This window comes from Musa acuminata, chromosome BXJ3-11, assembly GCF_036884655.1.
Source record: "Musa acuminata AAA Group cultivar baxijiao chromosome BXJ3-11, Cavendish_Baxijiao_AAA, whole genome shotgun sequence".
NCBI classification, from domain to species: Eukaryota; Viridiplantae; Streptophyta; class Magnoliopsida; order Zingiberales; family Musaceae; genus Musa; species Musa acuminata.
In genome coordinates this window covers 25,922,065-25,944,254 of record NC_088359.1, presented here as the reverse complement: position 1 = coordinate 25,944,254, position 22,190 = coordinate 25,922,065, and the positions used below count along the sequence as shown (strand labels likewise).

Here is a 22,190-nt window from a genome sequence, read left to right as displayed (position 1 = left end):
GAAGCGATGAGAAAACTAAGACAAGCACATGCGATTTGAATGGTTCTCTCTATTCATAGTAGATACTTGTACTTAAATGTTGGGCGGCCGTTCAGTGGAAGTTGGTGTTCGATTTAAAAGATGTGAACATCGCTGCTATAAACATCGAGAGAAGAACAAACCCTATTCGCAATGAACACGGCCATGCGCATCTAAATGTATTCGGCCATGGATGTAGTCTCTCATATTTAAAATAAAATAAAATCAACGTACAAAAAGGGAAATTATTTTATTTCAATTTGAAATCAATATACAACCATTCACGGTTGAGTCGGATCGAGTTATTTCAAGGACAACAGAAGGAAAGAAACAGAGCCTCTCTCTACTTGCCAAGGAGACACAAATAGATGGGCCGATGCATACATCCATAATGCAGAAGAAGCATAAGATAAGGGTATGAGCTCAATGGCCCCGTGGATTAACCGCAACAGACTTTAAGCTCTCCGTAGCTCGTGGCCTGCACCGAAAAGAGGAGGATGAGGGCGAGGGAGACACATACAATAAGAGGGAGGAAACGAAGGAAAAGAAGGCGATCATACGTGTAAAAAGGGTCCGAGGTGCCGGATCGGGCGGCGTCCAAGTCTTGGATGTGAGCCACCTTCCGGAGGAAGGACTTGTTGACGAAGCGGCCGGCCTCGCCCACCACCTGATCCGGCATCTCCACCTCCGGGATGGACTCCCGCTTCTTCTTGCTCACCCAAACGCTGGGCGAGTGCACCAGTTGCTGCTTCGCGGTGTGGGCGCCGATGGACAGCGCCACCACTACCAACCCAAACACCACCGCGATCGGCGTGAACTCGGCCTTCGACTCCCTGATGAATGCATTCGGTCAAACAAATAGACGATGCATATAGGATTTGTAGGTTACGACGTTGTCGTGGAGATCAATCAGACCTGGGCTTACTTCCATGATGATCTGACATACTAGCAGCAGTTGCAGGTGACATGGGCTTCATGTTGGGGACGGTCATTGTCGACAGGCGTCGTCCCGATCCCATTTGACGAGCAACCGACCTCCAATAAAACTACAGAGATCACAAAGCAGACCATCATAACAAGTGGAGCAACGAGGGGAGATGGCTTATGGGCAACGGAGAACCCATCGCCGACATCGAAGCCATGATCGAAGATGATGACGATAGCTTTTTGAAGGAACCAATGCGGTGCACGAAGCGTTCGGGTCAGGGTTAATAAAAGCAAACGGTAACGAGGAGACGCGTGGCGGATGCACACCGGCTGCGTGCGAGGGGCATGGTAGCTCGAACACGCGCCGTGATCCAGGACAGGTAACGGGGGCAGTTCGGCTCCACCAGTTCGCCGAGTCCACCACCGCAACGCGTTGGACACCACCAGTTTCGTTTGGTTCTCGTATGGATTGAACGGTCCTCGCGATGGCTTGGGTTAATGATCCACATCGATCCTAGTGAACTCTACTGTGAAATTGCTCTCTGGGATTTCACACGCACACACACTTATATACACTTATATACAAACATTAGAAACATTCTAACCAAAGATTCCACAGCAAAAGGGCCAAATTAAATAATCCACATTTACACCAAGTTGTAAATCAATCAGTCTCCCTGATTTTTTCACTTCCAAGATATATAAACAATTCCATAAACCATGTGAGAGAGATTAAAGAAACTATTTCGTCCAACTCCACTCTAAGTAGAACAAGGACTTGATGCAGAAATTACTGTTGCGAATATATAAGATTAATCCTCACAATGGAATTAGAACCAAGTGCAAAAGATGAAACCGAATTTAAACGTGGGTTAGCAAATGTCAACTTGAAAGGATCACCAATAACAAAATGCAACATACTCAATCACGTCCCAAAAATTACTGTTACCAATATCTAGTACTAATCCTCGTAATGGAATTAGAACCAAGCGCAAAAGAACAAACTGAATTTAAATGCAGATTAGCAAATGTCTCCTTGAAATGTTCACCAATAACAAAATGAAACACACTCAATCATGTCCCAAAACTCCAGTAATTACTGTAACCAATATCTAAGACTAATCCTCATAATGGAATTAGAACCAAGCACAAAAGATGAAACTGAATTTAAATGTGGATTAGCATAGCAAATGTCAAATTGAAAGGACCACCAACAACAAAACACAACATACTGGATCATGTCCCCAAACTCCAGAAATTACTGTAACCGATATCTAAGACTAATCCTCATAATGGAATTAGAACCAAGCACAAAATATGAAACCAAATTTAAATGTGGATTAGCAAATGCCAAATTGAAAGGACCACCAATAACAAAACACAACATTCTCAATCATGTCCCCAAACTCCAGAAATTACTCTAACCAATATCTGATACCGATCCTCATAATGGAATTAGAACCAAATGCAAAAGATCCAACTGAATTTAAATGCAGATTAGCAAATGTCAACTTGAAAGGATCACCAATATCAAAACGCAACATACTCAATCATGTCCTAAACCTTCAGAAACTGCTGCTACCCATATCTAATACTAATCCTCGTACTGGAATTAGAACCAAGTGCAAAAGATGAAACCGAATTTAAATGCAGATTAGCAAATGTCAGCTTGAAAGGACCACCAACAACAAAACACAACGTACTCGATCATGTCCCCAAACCCCAGAAATTACTGTAACCGATATCTAAGACTAATCCTCATAATGGAATTAGAACCGAGTGCAAAAGATGAAACTGAATTAAAATGCGGATTAGCAAATGTCAAATTGAAAGGACCACCAACAACAAAACACAACATACTGGATCATGTCCCCATACTCCAGAAATTACTGTAACTGATATCTAAGACTAATCCTCATAATGGAATTAGAACCAAGTGCAAAAAAAGAAACCGAATTAAAATGTGGATCAGAAGATGTCAAATTGAAAGGACCACCAACAACAAAAGACAACATACTCGATCATGTCCCCAAACTCCAGAAATTACTGTAACTGATATCTAACACTAATCCTCATAATGGAATTAGAACCAAGTGCAAAAGATGAAACTGAATTAAAATGTGGATCAGAAGATGTCAGCATGAAAGGATCAACAATAACAAAATGCAACATACTCAATCATCTTACAAAACTCCAGAAATTACTGTTACCAATATCTAAGACTAATACTCATGATGGATTTAGAACCAAGTGCAAAAGATGAAATTGAATTTAAATGCGGATTAGCAAATGTCTAACTGAAAGTATCACCAATAACAAAATGCAACATACTCAATCGGGTACCAAAACTAAATAGAATACAGACGCAGTAGCATCTGAATTCATAAGACTCGTGTCCCTTACGGATGATCAATAGGAGAGCGGTGTGAATGAAGAACCACAATACGAAATCAATCTCCCTTGCGCCTGAACGAGCATCCCTCGGTGAGCCTCGCACGGCCTCCGGTCGGCTGACAGAGAACCGTCTGGCAGTTTCCGCAGACCACCACGGTCTGCGAGTGGCTGAACACCGTAGTGCTGCAGAACACCATCGCGACGGCAATCAAGAATCGCAAAGAACACGAATAAAATTTGTATCTTCGAATTAGAATGAATGAAAATTACAGGATGGAAAAGAAGCCTTACATGTTGAAGCAGCCTTGGCACTTCACATCCTAGAGACAAAAAAGGAAAACCAACACCAAGACGGACATCGTTACAGGGTTGAAACAATCAAAGGCAATAAACACAATGTTACAGTTGATAATCACCATGAAGAAGGAATTGGGCGACTGCACGAGACGCTTAAGCTTGTGCCTCTTTTTCTCGAGCTCAGCCGGCGGGTTCAACAGATCGATGTCGTTCGGAAGCACCTTTTGTTGGCACAAACACAGACACACAAAAGCAACATAAAGAACAAAGAAAGTAGAAGATCTAAAGAATCGGGAACGAATTAGCATCAGACGAGATAGAATACCGAAATCCGCACAGACATTAGGGACTTACCATCCTGCTGAAAGCGTAGGGAGACCTTGAAAACCCTACGGAAACGGTGGCCACAAGAGAGGCGGAAGTGAGCAGCCCCGGCGGCGAGCGATAGCGAAGAGGAATCGCCCTAAGCGGACGGGTATCATATGTATATAGGAGTCGTCTGGAAAGCGTAAACCGCAGGATGGAACCGTGTCCGATCAAAACCGTTCGTCTCGATTTCTCGTGGATGGTGCCATTTGATACAACGGCGCACTGCACGATGGGGACGGGCGGAATTCGATTCGCTAGTGTCAACCCGAATCCAATAGGAGCTGAACTTTTCATACGTCGATAAGGATCGATAAATACAGATTGTCAATATAAGAGCTTAACTTTAATATCTCTATTAAGAAAACAATCTATCAAAAATGATTAATACAAACAATGGTAAGATGACACCTTTTCGATTTCATCTACCCCATCAGATCTCAGTTTTTATGAACCCAAATAGTAATAATGCCATTCCAGTTGACTACAACCCAAATTTGAAACCATGACCTGCATCCAACTGACTACAATCCACACAAGAATGATTTACTCAACAAGAACAGATTTGTCAAGCTGTTTGCCACATAAACCATCTCCCTTCCAAGTAACTAAAAGAATTTTATAAATCAACAGCCTTTTGACAATATAATTTGTATCACAAGATTCACATTATAGTTGTCTCCACTGTCAGCAAGCCTACCAAATGATAAATGGCTATATTTGCAACTGCTGCTATTCCTGGGAGAGCTGGACAGATATACATGAGGAGTTTTTGCCGTTATGAAACACAGGATTTTCGATTTTAAACATGGTAAACTGTATTAATCATCGTTAATCATAATGACATTATTCAGATTCTCCTAATTCCTCGTTGAAAAGTTGCAAGAAAGGACCCTGAAGAGTCTGATCATACGTTTCTCTGTCATCTGCACTTGCTTCACCAGATGAAAGCTCACCCATTCGCTGCATGCACAATCTATCATATGCCTCCATGTTTAAACCTGAAACCAGGAACAACTCTAGCTCGTCGATGAAGCTCTTGGTGTATCCAGCAAGAAATGGTCGTGCAGCTTCAGATAGCAAAGTCCTGAACTCGGTGCGTTTTTGCTCAGCCATGGCCTTGTTATCCTCCCTTTGTTGTCTGCAACAGTAATTTCTTATCATGATTAGTATGTTTGCAGACCTTCAACATAACATGATAAAAATAGAAGGAATCTAACTTCATAATTTGATAACAAAAGAAACGCTAATTTCAATGTTTATTTTATCTTCGTAGCATAGAAAAATTAAACACACAAACATTAGATATTTAACTTTGCATCTACTATACCAAATCTTTGCCTCCCTACAAACCATCCATGATTGAGTGACAATTTTCATGAAAGAAAAAGAAAAGCAATGTTCGATTGCTCGACGAAAGGTGAACGATGTAGTTGAGCATGTGCGTAAAAGGCACAAATGGGCATTGATTAGCCAAATTTTACTTGATCTAACCAAGATGAGCAAGACATGGGCTTCAAGGTCTACACAAGATCCATTAGAAGAGCCAGATTTGGGGATGCCAACAGAAGAAAAATGGGTCAAGGGCTAAAAGGCCCCATAACAAGAATTTAGAAAATCAGAATTTCTATGTTATTTAACAATAATTTGCAATAATAAGAAAACAAAACAGTACAAATCACTTCAAGTAAAATTAGGTGAATCAATGCATGTGGCTACCTATGACTAGAGAGGCTATTTCTTTAACATTAATCAATACAATTTTCAGTCACGAGGAAGTTTGGTACTTTACCTTCTAAAGAAAGTCTCAGCAACACCATTAATGTGATGCACGATAATGTCAACATCTTTGTCCTATATAAAATTTTATTAGCCTGATAAAATTGAACAAACTAATCAAGTAAGAATTAACATAAAAGGCCTTAAATGAAATTTTAAGAAAGAAGACAAACTTATTTCATTCTCATACTGGGATAATATAGAATCCATTTGTATTCATTTGACACAAACACCAAATATGAAACTGAAACAAACATATCCAGGATTTTTACATGTCTGTTTACTTCAAATGTATTCTTACAGGGATCAAAATTAAATATCAGAGACAAAAAGATCAAACAACTGTCATTCTTTCTCCATGGCATGCATGTTTGCATGGTTCACATGTCACCTGTGATACACTAGGATAACTTGAGATATTAAAGTCTTATCCTCTGTCAACTAAAATTTAGGCTGTGTATATAGAGAGTAGCATCTTAAATTGTAGCATTTTCTATAAAAGAATAGACAAAAACTTTTCACACCCCAAATGTTAAATACATGTCATGAGTATGGTGGCAAGTTTTGGTGCACTAACATTGGCATTCAAGACACTATAACCACAATAGTGATGCACTATGATAAATTGAAATATTATAGAGTCCTATCCTCTGTCAACTAAAATTTAGGCCCAGCAGATATAGAGAGTAGCATCTTAAATTGTAGCATTTTATATAAAAGAATAGACATTAAACTTTTCAACCCCAGATGTATCCTATATCCCCCTTCTTCTACTTAAAGTGAATCTAATCATCAACATCTACCTAATCCCCTATCTCAACTCCTTTTTCTTCCATTTTAGCTTGATAATATCTTTCTAAGCTACTCTTGTTTATTCTTTTAACCAAAGGGAACTTGCCTTCGCGCCCGATACCGGTGAGCAGTTGTTTACGGACTTGCAACTGTTCGTTCAACGTTCTAAGGTCCTTCTTTTCTCCTTCCTCTCTTTTCTCTCTTGCACTAAAGATACATGCTGAATTGCTCATAAAGCTTCTCTCTTTGCGAGACGTCGGGACTTGTCCGCAACTCGTTTTCAAACTAATCAACTTGCTATTTTACAGGTCCTTTGGGACCTGCACGAGGTTGCAACTAAGTTGACCCTTTACGGACGCATATATCGCAAGAGCACCTCATGGCTTAGGCAATCCCAGCTAAGTATGAGAAGTTGGCGCAAGGGTACTTCGTGGCAACTCCAACTAAGTGCGTGACAATTATCGTAAGGGTGCTTCACGACTTAGGCAATTCCAACTAAATCCGTGACATTATGGTATCAGAGCGGGCAAGCAATTCGAGCAAACAACGAAGAAACTTCACAATCTCGCCATAGCAAAGCATCGTGGCAAATCGAGCAAGACGGGGCAAGTCGGACCATTGCCCCAAGCAGCCACAGGTGGGTTGCAAGTGCAGACTCACTGTCATGCTGTTGGAACATGACGAGCGAGAAGTTGGCTACTCTACGCGAGCGGAGGAGGCACAATCTGGAGCGCCAACTGGGAAAAAGAGCCACAAGGAGAGACTCACAAATCGACAAGGTTGAGTTCCTAATCGATTGACTGACGGAAGACACCAAAGACTCTGTGCAACATCTGTACGAAGTCGTGGCGGAACTCACTTCCAGAGTAACATTGCTCACAAGGGCCCTAAATGCAGGGGGGAGCAACACCGGTGTTGCGCCGCCACAAAACTTGAGGCACCTGAGCCTCATTGCTACGGGGATGCCAAGGACGCAAAGGAGCTAGAGAATTTCTTGTTTGACATGGAGCAGTATTTTCAGGCTATAAGGCCCAATTCTAAAGATGCCAAAGTTTCAACAGCAACCATGTATCTAAATGAGGATGCAAAACTTTGGTGGGAAACCCGTTGGGAGGAGATCCAACAAGGTCGGTGTCGAGTTGACACATAAGAGGACTTAAAGTGGAAGATGAGAACTCAGTTCCTACCCAAGAATACAGAGTTCGTTGCAAGGAGAAAGCTGAAACAACTCCGCCAAAGCACTTCCATTCGGGACTGCGTGAAGCAATTTTTCGCACTGATGCTGGACATACATGGCATGTCCAAAAAGGATAAGTTGTTCAGCTTCCTCAATGGCATAAAGTCGTGGGCACAACAGGAATTGCATCGAAGCAATGTCACCGATGTGATCGAGACAATTACGGCCATGGAAAGGCTCAATGACTTTGTTTCCTCGGAGGACTTGGGGAAAAAGAAACAACCTTCAGAAAATTGCCCACCGAAATATTTTCGAGGGAGGGAGTCCGAGGGCGAACAGAGGAAGAAGAATTCCCACAAAGGGTCAAACTCAAAAACCAAGGCCCCAAAACCTGACGGATGCTTCTTATGCAAAGGACAACACATTGTGAGAGAGTGTCCATAGAAACAAATACTCAACACCTTAACAGGTTCAATCCACCCCCCCAAATCGGAGAAGGGCAAGGTCGTCGCTCTTAGTTCAAGTAATTCGGAATCCAGCAATGACGATGAGGAGTCGCAAGGACCCCGGATGAGAGCAATGCGTTTGTTGAATGTCTTGTGAGGTCAAGTGGGGGAGAACATGAAGGCAAAGCCACAGAAAGCAAGGAGCAGCGAGCTGATGTACATGGATATCAAGCTCAATGGCCAAACAATTCGTGCAATGGTGGACACGAGCGCTACCCACAACTTTATTATCGACCAAGAAGCAAAGCGACTTGGGCTAATCTTGAAGAAGAACCCAAGTCGAATGAAGGCGGTGAACTTGGAGGCCAAACGAATCTTCAGGCTGGCAAAGGGAGTCCCATCAAGATCGGAATGTGGAGCGGGAGCACAAGCATGATGACGATGCCACTAGACGACTTCCAAGTGATTCTCGAAATGAAGTTCATGCAAGCGGCGAAGTTAGTGCCAATGTCGTTCCTAAACTCCCTAAGTCTCAATGGGGAGGCCATTTATGAACCTGTTGTGGTGGTGAACGTTCTGAAGGAGTTCATAAACGTTATGCCACCCAAGTTGCTGAAAACTCTACCGCCACGCAGAGGCATGGATCATCATATTGAGCTGGAGCCGGGAGTAAAGCCTCCAGCAAGACCACCATATCACATGTCCTCTCCAGAATTGGCAGAGCTCAGAAAGCAATTAGACGAACTGCTAAGTGGTGGTCTCATCCGTAGTTCCAAAGCATCATTCGAAGCTCCAGTCCTCTTCCAAAAGAAACAAGACGGGAGCCTCCGACTATGCGTCGACTATCGAGCCCTCAACAAAGTGACGGTGAAGAACAAGTATCCCATCCCGCTCATCCTAAATAATCTCGGTCATAGGTTACTCGAGAGGGATATCGAGATAACCGAACAGACTGGTGTGCTGTATACCCGTCCATATGATGGATGCAGCTGGTCTCATAGCTGCTCGTGTAGGGACACTAGGGATGCAGTGCAGGTGCTCATTGGAGAATAAGTTCACTAATTGATCTGCTCATGGAATGCTGGATGGTTGATGATGCCATATTGTCAGACAACGATTCCGTCGTCCCAGTGGTGTATTTGGTCCTTAGACTTGAGGCACAAAGAATGTCCTCTATTAGTACTCCACTCTTTAATACCGGACTTATAGGTCTGGAGGTTTCAGATCTAGCACAACCGATCATCGGGAGTGGTAGCCAATCTTACGAGAGCTATTGAATGTCGATAGAGGATCATCCGCTCTCGATGTCATGAGAAAAATATTTTATGTGTTCTTGCTCAGACAAATCCCTGGCCAGGGTCATTCGGATTGAGAGAGAAAGAGTTCTCCGGGAGAATCCGATTAGAGTGAGACTCGAGTAAAATCTGTATGGGCCTGACAATACCATGCTCAGAATATGATATCTAAGGTATTAAATGTATAAGGGACTATAGATATAAGGTAACTAAGGACAAATAGGTCTAAAGGATTGGATTCTCCTGTATCGTCTGGGGACTGCGACGTAGTGGCCTAGTACGTCCGTAGTCGATGAGTCACTAAGCTAGAAAGAGTTCTGACAGGTATAACTCATGCCCAACTCGATACTGGACCTAGAGGGTCATACACATATGGTAGGCATTACGACGAGTAGAGGTTCGGATATGAGATATCCGCCGGACCCCCTATCTTATTGAATATCCAATAAGCCCTTGAATTATTGGATCATGTGGATGAGATCCAATAAGAGCCAATAAGAGATTATTGGATAGAGATATACTAATCTAAGAGGCTTGGGTAGTTGGATGGAGATCCAACACCCAATAGGGTAGGATCCATAAGGGTTAAGTTGATAGGGAGCCTCTATAAATAGGAGGGAACCAAACACCTATAGGCCAAAGGTTTTCTTGGTTGCCACCTCCTATTCTCCTCCTTAGATAACAGGTCTGGAGATTTGAGGGGCATCGTCGCAGCCCTACTGCATGAATCACAGAGAATGCTTGACCTTCTTCATCCTCTCCTACAGATCTACAGGGATTCAAGGATATACGATCTCCCTAGGTAACACAACTATCTCACCCTTGGTTTTCAGTTTTACGGATTTTACGCACCAATCTTCGCACGACAACGAACACATCTTTGGGAATTTGGGGATTTTGTTTTCTGTTCTTCCATTGCACATGTGATGTCGCCCCTAGATTTCCCTACAGAACCGATGCTCAAATTGTCGGAGTAAGGGGAGCCCTTCGAAGTCCATACAAATGCTTCAGACTTCGCTATTGAGGGAGTACTCATGTAGGAGGGTCACTTGGTGGCCTACGAGAGCCGCAAGCTCAACGAGACTAAGCGATGGTATCCGATGCACGAGAAGGAGATGACAACGGTGGTCTACTGTCTACGAGTTTGGCGACACTATCTTCTCGGATCGTGATTTGTGCTGAGGACGAACAACATCGCTTTGAGTTACTTCCAAACTCAAAAGAAACTCTCCCCAAAGCAAGTGTGATGGTAGGACTTCCTGGCTGAGTTTGATATGGTAATGGAGTGCAAGCCCAAAAGTGCAACTGTTATGGCCGATGTATTGAGCAGGAAGGTGGAGCGGGTGAATGTCATGCAAATGGAGAGCGGAGGCCAAGCAAGTCAGTTGCACTCCAACTTCCTTTCTAGGATCAGGGATGGACTGTACAATGATCCCTAGGCAATAACTATAATGCAACTAATCAAAGAAGGCAAGGCACGACGATTTTGGGTCCAGGAGGGACTCGTCTACACAAAAGGGAATATGGTTTATGTTCCTCGAGTGGACAATTTGAGGCGTGAACTCTTGAGAGAGTGTCACAATTCCCTTTAGGCTGGACATCCGGGCATTCATCGAACATTAGCTCTCGTAGAGAGAGCCTTTTATTGGTCGAAGATAGGAACTGATATGGAGCAGGGATGGACTGTACAATGATCCCTAGGCAATAACCCTAATGCAACTAATCAAAGAAGGCAAGGCACGACGATTTTGGGTCCAGGAGGGACTCGTCTACACAAAAGGGAATAGGGTTTATGTTCCTCGAGTGGATAATTTGAGGCGTGAACTCTTGAGAGAGTGTCACGATTCCCTTTAGGCTGGACATCCGGACATTCATCGAACATTGGCTCTCGTAGAGAGAGCCTTCTATTAGTCGAAGATAGGAACTGATATGGAGCAGGGATGGACTGTACAATGATCCCTAGGCAATAACCCTAATGCAACTAATCAAAGAAGGCAAGGCACGACGATTTTGGGTCCAGAAGGGACTCGTCTACACAAAAGAGAATAGGGTTTATGTTCCTCGAGTGGACAATTAAAGGCGTAAACTCTTGAGAGAGTGTCACGATTCCCTTTGGGCTGGACATCTGGGCATTCATCGAACATTGGCTCTCGTGGAGAGAGCCTTCTGTTGGTCGAAGATAGGAACTGATATGGAGGCCACGAGAGCCTTCTATTGGTCGAAGATAGGAATTGATATGGAGGAATATGTTCGAACGTACCTTACTTGCCAACAAGATAAGGCAAAGCAACGGAAGCCAATGGGACTTTTGGAGTCGTTGCTCGTACCAAAAAGGTCATGGGAGAGTATTTCCTTGAACTTCATATCAAGCTTGCCGGCGGTATGGGGACTCGGATCAATACCCGTGGTGGTCGATCAATTTTCAAAGTGCAACATTCATTGCGGCACCCCTACACTGTTCAACAGAGGAAGCGACCAAGCTGATGATGAAGAATATGGTGAAGTACTGGGAAGTCCTGCAAAATATCATCAGTGATCTAGACGCTCGATTCCTAGGACAATTCTAGATCGAGTTATTCAAGTTGTTGGGGTCTAAGTTATACTTCTCCACAAGCCTCCACCCCTAGATAGATGGCCAAACTGAAAGGATAAACTCGCTCTTTGAGCAATATCTTCGGCACTACGTGAGTGTCAACCAACAAGATTTTGTGAAGTTGTTGGACATAGCCCAATTCTCCTATAACTTGCAGCGGAGCTCTGCATCCAACAAAAGCCCCTTTGAGATCATTATAGGACAATAATCGTCGACTCCTCACACCTTGGCTATTGGTTATACTGGGAGTAGTCCGTCGACATATCACTTTGCAAAAGAATAGCACCAAAATGCAAATATTACGCGGGCTTACTTGGAGAAGACGGTAAAAAAGATGAAGTGGGCAAACTTGGGAAGGCAACCGCAGGAGTTCAAAGTTGGTGATTTGGTGTTGGTGAAGCTCCAACTAGCGTCACTCCAGTTCTTTAGGCATAAAGTGCACAAAGGATTGGTCCGCAAGTATAAAGGACCCTTCCCAATTATCAATGGAGTGGGCAGCGTCTCCTACAAGTTGTAGCTAACAACATGGCTCTAAATTCATAATGTTTTTCGCAACAGCAACTTGAAAGCCTGCCACTCAAACCCGCAAGTTGCTTCTCGAAGTGTTCCAACTCGGCTACCCCTCCACCAGAGCCTCCTACGAGAAGCGAGTTGAAACCATTTTAGCGGATCGCCAAACAAAGCTACCCACCAGAGCTAAGCAAACCGAATACTTAGAGAAGTAGTGAAAGCTTCCTCGAACCGAAGCCAATTAGGAGCTTGAAGACACCCTACGACATAAAGAAGCAGCCATCAAAGCCTACCAACAAGTGTTAACGAGGGCGTCGACAGTTTAAGTGGGGGAGAATGTCACGAACGGGCGTTGACAATTTAAGTGGGGGAGAATGTCACGAACGGTCGAGTAAAAACTGTATGGGCTTCGACAAGGACATCAAAGGAATAAGTGGGGGAGAATGTCACGGACAAAACTGTAAATGGGGTATTTGATGTAATGCTCATGTATGTCTGTGTCTTTCGATTTTATTCATGCTTTACACAGCATGCAAATGGCTGACAGTAGGCTTAGCAGCCCCATTTTCTTTGGTTTTGGTAGACGTCCTAGGCTTGCAAACAAAGGTTGTGTCATGTGGGCACTTGTGAGGATTTCGATCTATAGTGGGCCATTTTGGACCTTTTGTTGTACGACCGTTTAGAGCTTGTATAGTATGTTTGTAATTTGCATTGACTATGAAGTGTTTGCTAAAGTGATTGCTTGTGGATCCCGAGTAAGACGCTTTCTCTAACCCGTTTTCTCTTTTGTAGGTCCTAAGGGATGATAGGAGGTTTCGGGGAGACTGACATTTGCGGACGGACACGCAAGGGTGCCGCACAACTTGGGCAAAACTAACTAAGTGTGTGACACCGTGGTGGGCGGCGACGGTCGAAATCGACCGTCACCGACCGATTTCGCGTGGTAACGAGGCAGAAACAGCTCCAATCGATGGTACCGCCCAGTAGCAGGCGGTCCGCGTACCAGTTTGCCGGCGGACCGGTACACACCGCCCAGTACGAGCGGTATCATTCGAAATTAAAAACCTTGTATATAAGTACCTACTATCTGTCAGGATTAACTCACTAAATTAACAAATCCATCAGAACAATTAAGGAAATATTTATGATAACCATTATGGCAAAGCCACTTTAGGTCTCCACAACACCAACAGGCAGCATATGTTACAAAAGTTACAAATGAACACAACTTTATTACACTAGAATGGAACTTCTGGCATTCAAAAGACACAAAATTTCATCATCGGCAATGTTCTTAATAGTCACCTTTTAAGAATATGACCAGATGTCAAATCTGATAGTGACATATTTGTAAACAAAACTATTCTAAGCCTTCTTCACATGGATGAATATTCATACTTTTGAGTAAGACATATAATACAACTATTATTGTAAAATAAACTAATGCCAACCATAACATAGCATCTACTTCTGAGTAAGACACATAATACAACTATTATTGTAAAATAAACTAATGCCAACCATAACATAGCATCTATCAGACACTTCTAGTGTGTGTTAGATGATCTTATACTAATACTGACATGCCTAGGTATATCATCAAGCATGTGATTACAAGTGTGCTTCTATGCTAGACTATCAATGACTATGCTTGTATGCTTCTGTGCTAAGGAATCACTTATTATGCGTGTATTCTTCTGTTCTAAAGTATCAAGGAGTACCAGAAAATGCTTGATTCTTTCATGTCAAACCTTTCTTGAAGCTTATAACTCTGTCCTCTATCACTAGACCGGGACAATATTTGTATACATTGTCAAAATCATGGTTCGAGCAGAGCATCTGACTTGTAGTTTAACATTCTCTTGTTCTATATATTGTTTTCATTAATTAAAAACAACAAAAGAAGGTTTATCTAAATCATATTTGTAAGTTAAGACACACCTGATTTAACAAAAAAAAAAAAAAAAAAAAGACTAACATGGTAAGTTGATATTTATCAACAAGTGCTACAGCTTTTATAGTCTTGGTGCTTTTATAGGAACATCAAATATATTCATTGGCATTAACTAGGCTACTCAATGTAGAGTCATTACCCTTACTAATAATGGGGACCATCCTGTTGATTCATCTGAGGGGCCAGCGAGGATATCATGCAGTTTGATTTGCTTAGCCTCCTAAATTTTCTATAATTTGGAATGTGAAAGATCTTTCAGATCTAAAAGTATGGTTGCAGTTGGTTGTAGTTCTTGAAAGGTGCATAACCCATTATGGCTGAGAATTGGACTCTTAGTGATGGAGCCAGGAAGAATTCCAAAATGTTGAGTTCATCGTAATTTGCTACACGTTACGAATCTGCTTAGCAACTCTGATGTGATTCCATGGCCCAAAGGGGGAATTTTAAATGATATTTTTTCCCTTTCTAAAAAAATGACATGAATAAATTTTTATTTCATAAAAGTACTCCTTGATGAAAAATGAATTGAGTCATAAGATGTTTCCTAATCTCCTCCTTTTAAATTAATTGCATGACCAGAGGAACCATGAAGATTTCTCGTTGTCGATATGAGTTCTGCATAGCCAACAGAATAGACATCCTTGAGTGTCAACTGGTCTTCTACGCCCTCATTGTTCAATAATATTTCATCAATAGAAGCTCTAAACCAATTAAAAAAAGGATATCATTCTGAACATAAAATATAGATGCCTGGGTGGTAAAAAAACATTTACAAGTCAAAATTCAAATTTAGATGCCTAATTAACAAAATTAAAAAAATTATTGACAGTCATGATCAAATACCTGAGTAAGAGTCTGAACTTCCCTCTTTAGCCAATCTTGAATCCAAATATTTTTCTGGAAATACTTATGCCGCTTCCAATATTGTTCCACATTGAACATATCATTTGCATGATCTGCTAAAATTTGTCAGTTCATATTATAAGAGATAATGAAAGAAACTGGAAGTAATAACCTGCAAAGTACCTATTTGGCTGACATAAAACTTCATTCTAAAATCATGAGCATCTGAAAGATGTCTGCAGAATTAACAAACACAACACTTGTGAGCTAAGCTCAATGGTGACGGAGGACTCACATAGAAGACCACCGACAACTATGAATAGTTGTTCCTATTATTCTTGTTATAAAGTTCATGGACTGATATTCTAACAAGCAACATGAATCATGAATCTTTTGTCTTTTACCCATCAAGAAGAGAAAGAAAGATGATCAGCCCACAAACCTCTTTCCAAAATCTTGATTCACATAGTGTCTCTGAAAGCTTTTACCATTGAAGTCATGAACAATAGAAAAATTCTCAATCTGCAAGGTGTATAACAAAACAAAGTACCTCATACATGAAATATCTGAAACAAGTTTAAGAATAATATCATTAACGTACTATTAATTACTTGTTGGTCATGCTCAAACAAAAATATATGTTGCACTTCTGTAAGTACAGCAGGAACTTATTTTGTTTCCAAAGGCTGTCACCATATGCTTCATTGAGGTCTTTTATTCTTTAAATAATAATTAAAAACTCAGTTTCATCTGAAAATATTTATCAAAAAATAATAAAAACATTTTAGAAAGAGTGTTCTTATTAATGTATACCCTTTAACGAAGATGGATATATGATTTAAGATGTGTTGTCTAGGTCATTGTTATTATAATTATGATCAATGAAGTTAGATTGGAGATTCGTTGTATCTTTCTACTGTAATCTCATGTTACATTGCCTAAATTTTAAAGAATCATATAAATAATATAATTCTTCCCTGGCAAATATCTTAATCTTCATTAATTAAATGTCTTGATGTATAATATCACCTTGCAAAGAGGGCATTTGACTGAAGTCACGGATTGTACGTGTTTGCTATCAACATATCTAATCCACTGAGAAATACACCGATAGCAAAATGCATCTGTAAGTGAATAGTGAAAAGTGACACATCATATAGAAGAATAAGAATTATGCATACCAATGATCCATCATAACTGTTAATCTTCTAAAAATATCATAGCAGGAAAATCATTGAGAATATCTTCTATGACATCCTAAAACAGCGTTTACTTACAAGAATGCTAACTATAAGACATTCAATTTTTTTCCCGATTATGAATATTTTTATAGATATTTGCATACTATTAATAAGTCAAATACATCCAAAAAATTGAAACATAACAAGTATTACAAGCCACAAACACTTGAAACACAGGTAACTCTAGGAGAAATGCTTAATTTTCCTAGAGTCAAATTTATCTAAGCTAACAAAGAAAGAAAGTTCTCGTGGAACAAAGACTGTTAGTTTAGTCATACCACGAAGGTGATAATGTTAATGGATGCACAAGGGTAAAAAAGGATCCATGTTGCAAAACCCAAATGGTTGGGATCTAGAGCGTGTTATAAAAGTGAGAATGCTATTCATATTGTCCTCAGCAGAGATCAATGACAAAGAAAACATTCATGTAGACAATACTAAATAGTTGGGATCTATGATTTGTTGGTAATACAAAAGAGACCATCCCACTCAAAGTGTCTTTAAGTTATTGAACAAACTACAGCTGTTGATAATTAAAGAGGAAGTCTCCTTGAGCATGACCAAACGTACTCCATCACCTTGACCTAATTTGAAGTCAACCTTCACGATAATTTCCATCAAACAGTTTGCAACATTTGCTGCTTGTGGAATTTCACAATCTTTAAATGGTTAAAGACCATATAGATCTGTAGGCATGTACTTGGCGAGTAACAAACTTCAGGATTACTAAGTACAATTATATCAATACAAGAACCATTTGTAGTACAAAAATCAGTTCGTTACATTTGTGTACTACTCAGGACACTAACAAAAATATATTAGAGAAATATATATAGTCAGTGTTTTGTTAAATCTGCTCTACTCATAACAGATGAAGAGGGAAAAAAAAGGAAAGTGAGACGAGAAGAACCCAAACCAATGTTTGCATCTCTTACCTTATTTCCTCCTATCCCACCGTTTGTTAATTTTTCACATGAACATTGGCACACATTACCATGGACCTAAAACCCTCATAGACTTTAGGTCTAAAATCAATAACAGTTATCTCATCTCTGGACCAAGATCTTACTTTCATCAAGTTACATAAATGCATCCATGTGGAAATGTCCTTCAATCTAGAAAAAATAGATGCAAAAATGTAAAATAAAAAAAGACAAAAAGTGTCTAGAAAGTAAATGTAATCAAATCAAATATTTAATTTAGGAATCAATTTTTATTTCCTTACTTATCATTGTAATTTAGGAAATATTAATCTTGTTTCCTTGTTTCTCATTACGAATTAGGAAATGATTATTAAACATTCCAAATAGGATGATATCACATTTATTAATATATTAAATAGAAATAATTCATATTAAATAAATACAAAAATTAAGATAAATTTCTTTTAATAGAGGCTCACCTCCTCCTATTTAAGGGAAGGAATTTCTCTCCTTCGTTCCTCACCTAGTCGGGCCCAACAGCGAGAGGAACAAGGAGTTACATCCTGCTGACGAGAGATAGGTTTCCCTACCTTTCTTAAAAATAAAAGTTGTTATTTCAATTCCTTAAATATTGAATTTTTTATAGTTTAAAAATATTTATCAATTTTTTAATGTCATAATACTTATGGTTGGATTAAGATATATTATCTAAAGTTTTTAAGGGATTCTTCAATCCTCTTTAAAGGTTTCTTTAGGTTTAAATACACTGAAATTATACATATTTTATGTATTGAATATATGATATTTGATTTTTTATATTTGGATTAGGAATGTTATTTCCTAGTATTGCAATTTACCTTTTAATCTTATCTGGATTAAAATATACTATGAGTAGTTAAAAAAAATATTTCTTAATCCTTTAATTATTAAAATTTTTATTGTTAGATTATAATATATTATTTGAAAATTTTTATCCCTTTTTAAAATTTAAAATTTTATTGTTTGATTAGATCATGGTGAAATTATTCATGTAATATATATTGAAAATATGATTTCTAATTTGTATTAAATTAAAAATGTCATTTTCTTGTATTGAAGTTTATCTTTCAATCTTATTCTTTAATCTGTTATTATGTTTTAATGTATTATTGTTAATGAATATATACTGTCATAATTCAATATTGATGAAAGTGGATAGGCATAGGGTTAGAACAGCCTGTAAACTAGGCCCAACCCATACGTCAGGCCACAGCCCACTAGCTAGGCTCAGTCAGTAGACTAAGCCCAACCCGTAGACCAGGCCTAACTCGCGGGTCAGGCCCTAGATTACAGGCTAACCCAACCCAGCCCAACATGGGCAGTCATGTGTGATGCATATGACCAATCCATGGGCCAAGGTTGGCCCAACCTATTATGGTGCATGCACAGTTATGTGGAGTGCACATGACCAGTATATGAGTCGACCTAACCTAGTCCAATATTATGTAATTGCTAGATTTGAGCTCAAACGTTGATTGAACTAAACCAAACTTGATTTGTCTAGATCAATTCAGGGTGATTCCGAATTGGTTTGACTTATTCAAGTCAGTTTAACCTAAATTGAACATAATCTAGTCTAAATTATACTAGTCTAGGATAGTTTCAGACCAGTTAAATGAGGATTAGAGATCAGTTCAGTTATGTTCTAGTAAATCAAGTTTAAATGGGATCGATTGAACTAGGGTTCAAGTCACTTGAGAGCTAATTTGTATTATTTGATATTGTTGACATTTGAAAGAGATGTTTTAAATGTGTTGTTTCATCCCGATATAGACATGAACAGTGTGAGATTATGTTATTTCCCTACCGAGGGCAGGTAGGACGATTCCCTCCGGGAATTAACCGGCCGTCAAACGTGACGATTGGACGGTTCCTCCATCTGTTGTTTGGAGGAACGTGTCCCCACTTTGGTGAGTAAGGGACACCACTCCATCCATTGTTGAGAGTGTGATACGAGTTTACCTCCATTCGCTGTTAGGAGAATACAAACTCATCCCGTAGCCGTAGGATAAAACCTCTCTATCCGCTGTTGAGGGAGTGCTCCTTTGTGTATTTGATATATACCAATGGAATGATTTATTTTTTATCATGCATTCATTTTCAGTTAACTTTTGGGGTTCCTACTCAACGTTGCTGAATTTTCTTTGTTTTTTATTTTCAAAGCAGCCTCCCACTAGTACTAAATCGGATTTCAGTGGAGAGAGAACCTTCCTCTACTACTAGGTAGAGCCACTTGGATGATTCATCAAATTAACATTACTATGTTTACTTTTTCACTTGTGATTTAACGAATGAATAAATGAATTATAATAAATGTTTATAAATTATGAATAAAGTAATGTTCATCTACTTGACTCTGAATGTGTGAAAAAATATGATCTTAAAAACAAAAATCCAAGATATGATAGTAAAAGAAAAGAGTACTTAATTATTATCCTTTCTTTGACTGCTTTATTTTCAACCCCTCATATATGAAAAGTACAATTTCTTGTTCAATAGATTAAAGTTGTTCCACATTTAGTCTTCTGTTTAAGGATGGAAAATACACATAAATAATGAAGCCCATTATACATAACATTACTGTGATTATACATAGTCTATTTGCAATTATGCATTATGTGAAACTTCCTACTATAAAGAATTGCAACCTGGGTATACATATGTATATCCACAGGTAGGGAATCATATACATGATTATTATAGGATTCATAAACCATGAACAGTCTCATCAGAAGATGATGATGGATCGGACTCATATATATGATTACATGGGCCGAGCACTATTGAATTAGGCTTAAGTATTTTGAGTCATATTCTTAAGGCCTATCCTATCCAGCTTCTTGGACCAATAAGTCTACCAGATTGCAGTAGGACTCTCACAGTCGACATATTGATAATAGTATGATGGGTAAGTGATATGGAATGAAAATTAAGTTCCCATAAATGGGGGCCAAGACTTTGGGTGTGGTCTCACAGGAGAATACTATTAAAATAAAAAATTAAATAAAAAGAATTGTTTGGAACTTTATCTTCAAACATGGAAGTTCGACTTACCAAGATAAATTCAGTGACAATTCTCCATAAACAAAAATGTCTTTACCACAGAAATCTAGATGAACTATTACATGGATCAATCTTGTACTCAAATCGCCCTTGCTGTAGATTTGTATTTACCTTCAAGGAAGTGTCGTATAAACTAGCTTTGTATTTCAATCTCCTATTCCATCAGTCAAATGGCATCCGGTTACAATCACCTATCAACCCTTCTTAGTCTATATGGAATATCTTGCCTTCCATAAATCATTTTTCATCAGAAGGTCATGTCTCTTGAGCCACTCTTCGCAGATTATTGCATGGTCAGCTCTGAATTCCTCTTTATGAAGACAACCTCCAGGCTACCCGACACCTTTGCTTTTACAAACCTTCTATTCACAAGGAATTCCAATTCTATTGGAATCAGATAGAGGCAAAGAGTCAGTTCAAGGATGGGTACAATCTTGTTGGGCACAATAATCTTGATTTCCAAGATTTGCCTTCGCACACCCTAATACTGAATATCTTTAACTTGAGGCCGTAAACTATTTAGAGATGCGATGCATCTCTAACTTGTTCGAGGACGGATAGATAAACCTTTATGAAAGATATTTACCCTAGCGTTTGATAGGAGGAAAACCGATTACTCGAAGATGTTGCAATGTTCGTAAGGTACACTTCCAACAAAAACGGTTATTGATCGGTACCGCGGTCGACATTTAGATCTAAGTCGCGAAGATGATAGAAGTCTGAGACCAAGGTGAGAGGAGCAAAAAGGGGGGAAAGAAGACTTACGGAAACAACGATCTAAGTAGGCTTCTTGGTCTATAGGTTCGAGGCAGATGGAGCACGGAGGAGGAGGAGGTGGACCATCCTCGACGGAGGAAGAAGGCGGAACGACCATCTCGAAGCGAAATCGGAGCAGGGCCCAACCTCGACCCAGATGGCGGTGGGAGTCGGTAGCGGATGACTGAGATAGCCAAATTTGTGTATCTGAAACATATACGTATGTGTGTATATATATACATATGAATATAAATATATATATATATACATGTATATATATATATACATGTATATATATATATACATGTATATATGTATATATACATGTATATATGTATATCTACGTATATATAAATATATACATACATATATATACATAAATATATATATATATATGCATATATATATACATATATGTATGTATATATACATATATATATGTATATATACATATATATATATATATATATATATATATATATATATATATAAATACATATACATATACATACATATATATATATATATATGTATATGTATATATACATATATATTTATGTATGTATATGTATATATATATATATACATACATATATACATACATACACATATATATACATATGTATATACATATATATATATGTATATAGATATATATATATATATATATATTTATATTTATATATGCATGTATGTATAAATATATATATATATGTGTATTTATTTATATATATGTATATGTATGTATGTATGTATGTATGTATATGTATATATGTA

The 22,190-nt window shown here is 39.1% G+C and overlaps 3 protein-coding genes across 4 annotated transcripts; all 3 read right to left on the bottom strand.

Annotated features, from left to right (window-relative positions):
* Window positions 1–238: 238 nt before the first annotated feature.
* On the bottom strand, window positions 239–3,045 carry LOC103971576 (uncharacterized). Its single transcript, XM_065173500.1, has 3 exons — window positions 934–3,045; window positions 579–851; window positions 239–496 (listed from the first exon to the last, which is right to left on the bottom strand). Exons 1-3 carry the CDS (start codon window positions 1,035–1,037, stop codon window positions 442–444), a joined length of 432 nt encoding a protein of 143 aa, XP_065029572.1. The 5' UTR covers window positions 1,038–3,045; the 3' UTR covers window positions 239–441.
* A 139-nt stretch (window positions 3,046–3,184) lies between these two features.
* Window positions 3,185–4,165, bottom strand: LOC135652520 (small ribosomal subunit protein eS27y-like). The gene is made up of 4 exons (XM_065173501.1): window positions 3,991–4,165; window positions 3,756–3,857; window positions 3,631–3,659; window positions 3,185–3,522 (listed from the first exon to the last, which is right to left on the bottom strand). The coding sequence occupies exons 1-4, from the start codon at window positions 3,991–3,993 to the stop codon at window positions 3,396–3,398; spliced, it is 261 nt and encodes an 86-aa protein (XP_065029573.1). The 5' UTR covers window positions 3,994–4,165; the 3' UTR covers window positions 3,185–3,395.
* A 435-nt stretch (window positions 4,166–4,600) lies between these two features.
* LOC103971540 (uncharacterized) lies at window positions 4,601–21,610 on the bottom strand. Of its 2 annotated transcripts, none has more exons than XM_009385581.3 (7): window positions 21,423–21,610; window positions 16,421–16,515; window positions 15,834–15,913; window positions 15,575–15,627; window positions 15,392–15,504; window positions 5,795–5,856; window positions 4,601–5,143 (listed from the first exon to the last, which is right to left on the bottom strand). In XM_009385581.3, exons 1-7 carry the CDS (start codon window positions 21,529–21,531, stop codon window positions 4,849–4,851), a joined length of 807 nt encoding a protein of 268 aa, XP_009383856.2. In that variant the 5' UTR covers window positions 21,532–21,610; the 3' UTR covers window positions 4,601–4,848. The 2 variants fall into 2 exon arrangements, with proteins under 2 accessions (XP_009383856.2, XP_009383857.2); XM_009385582.3 differs by having other exon boundaries at window positions 4,688–5,143; window positions 5,795–5,876.
* Between the last annotated feature and the right edge of the window lie 580 nt (window positions 21,611–22,190).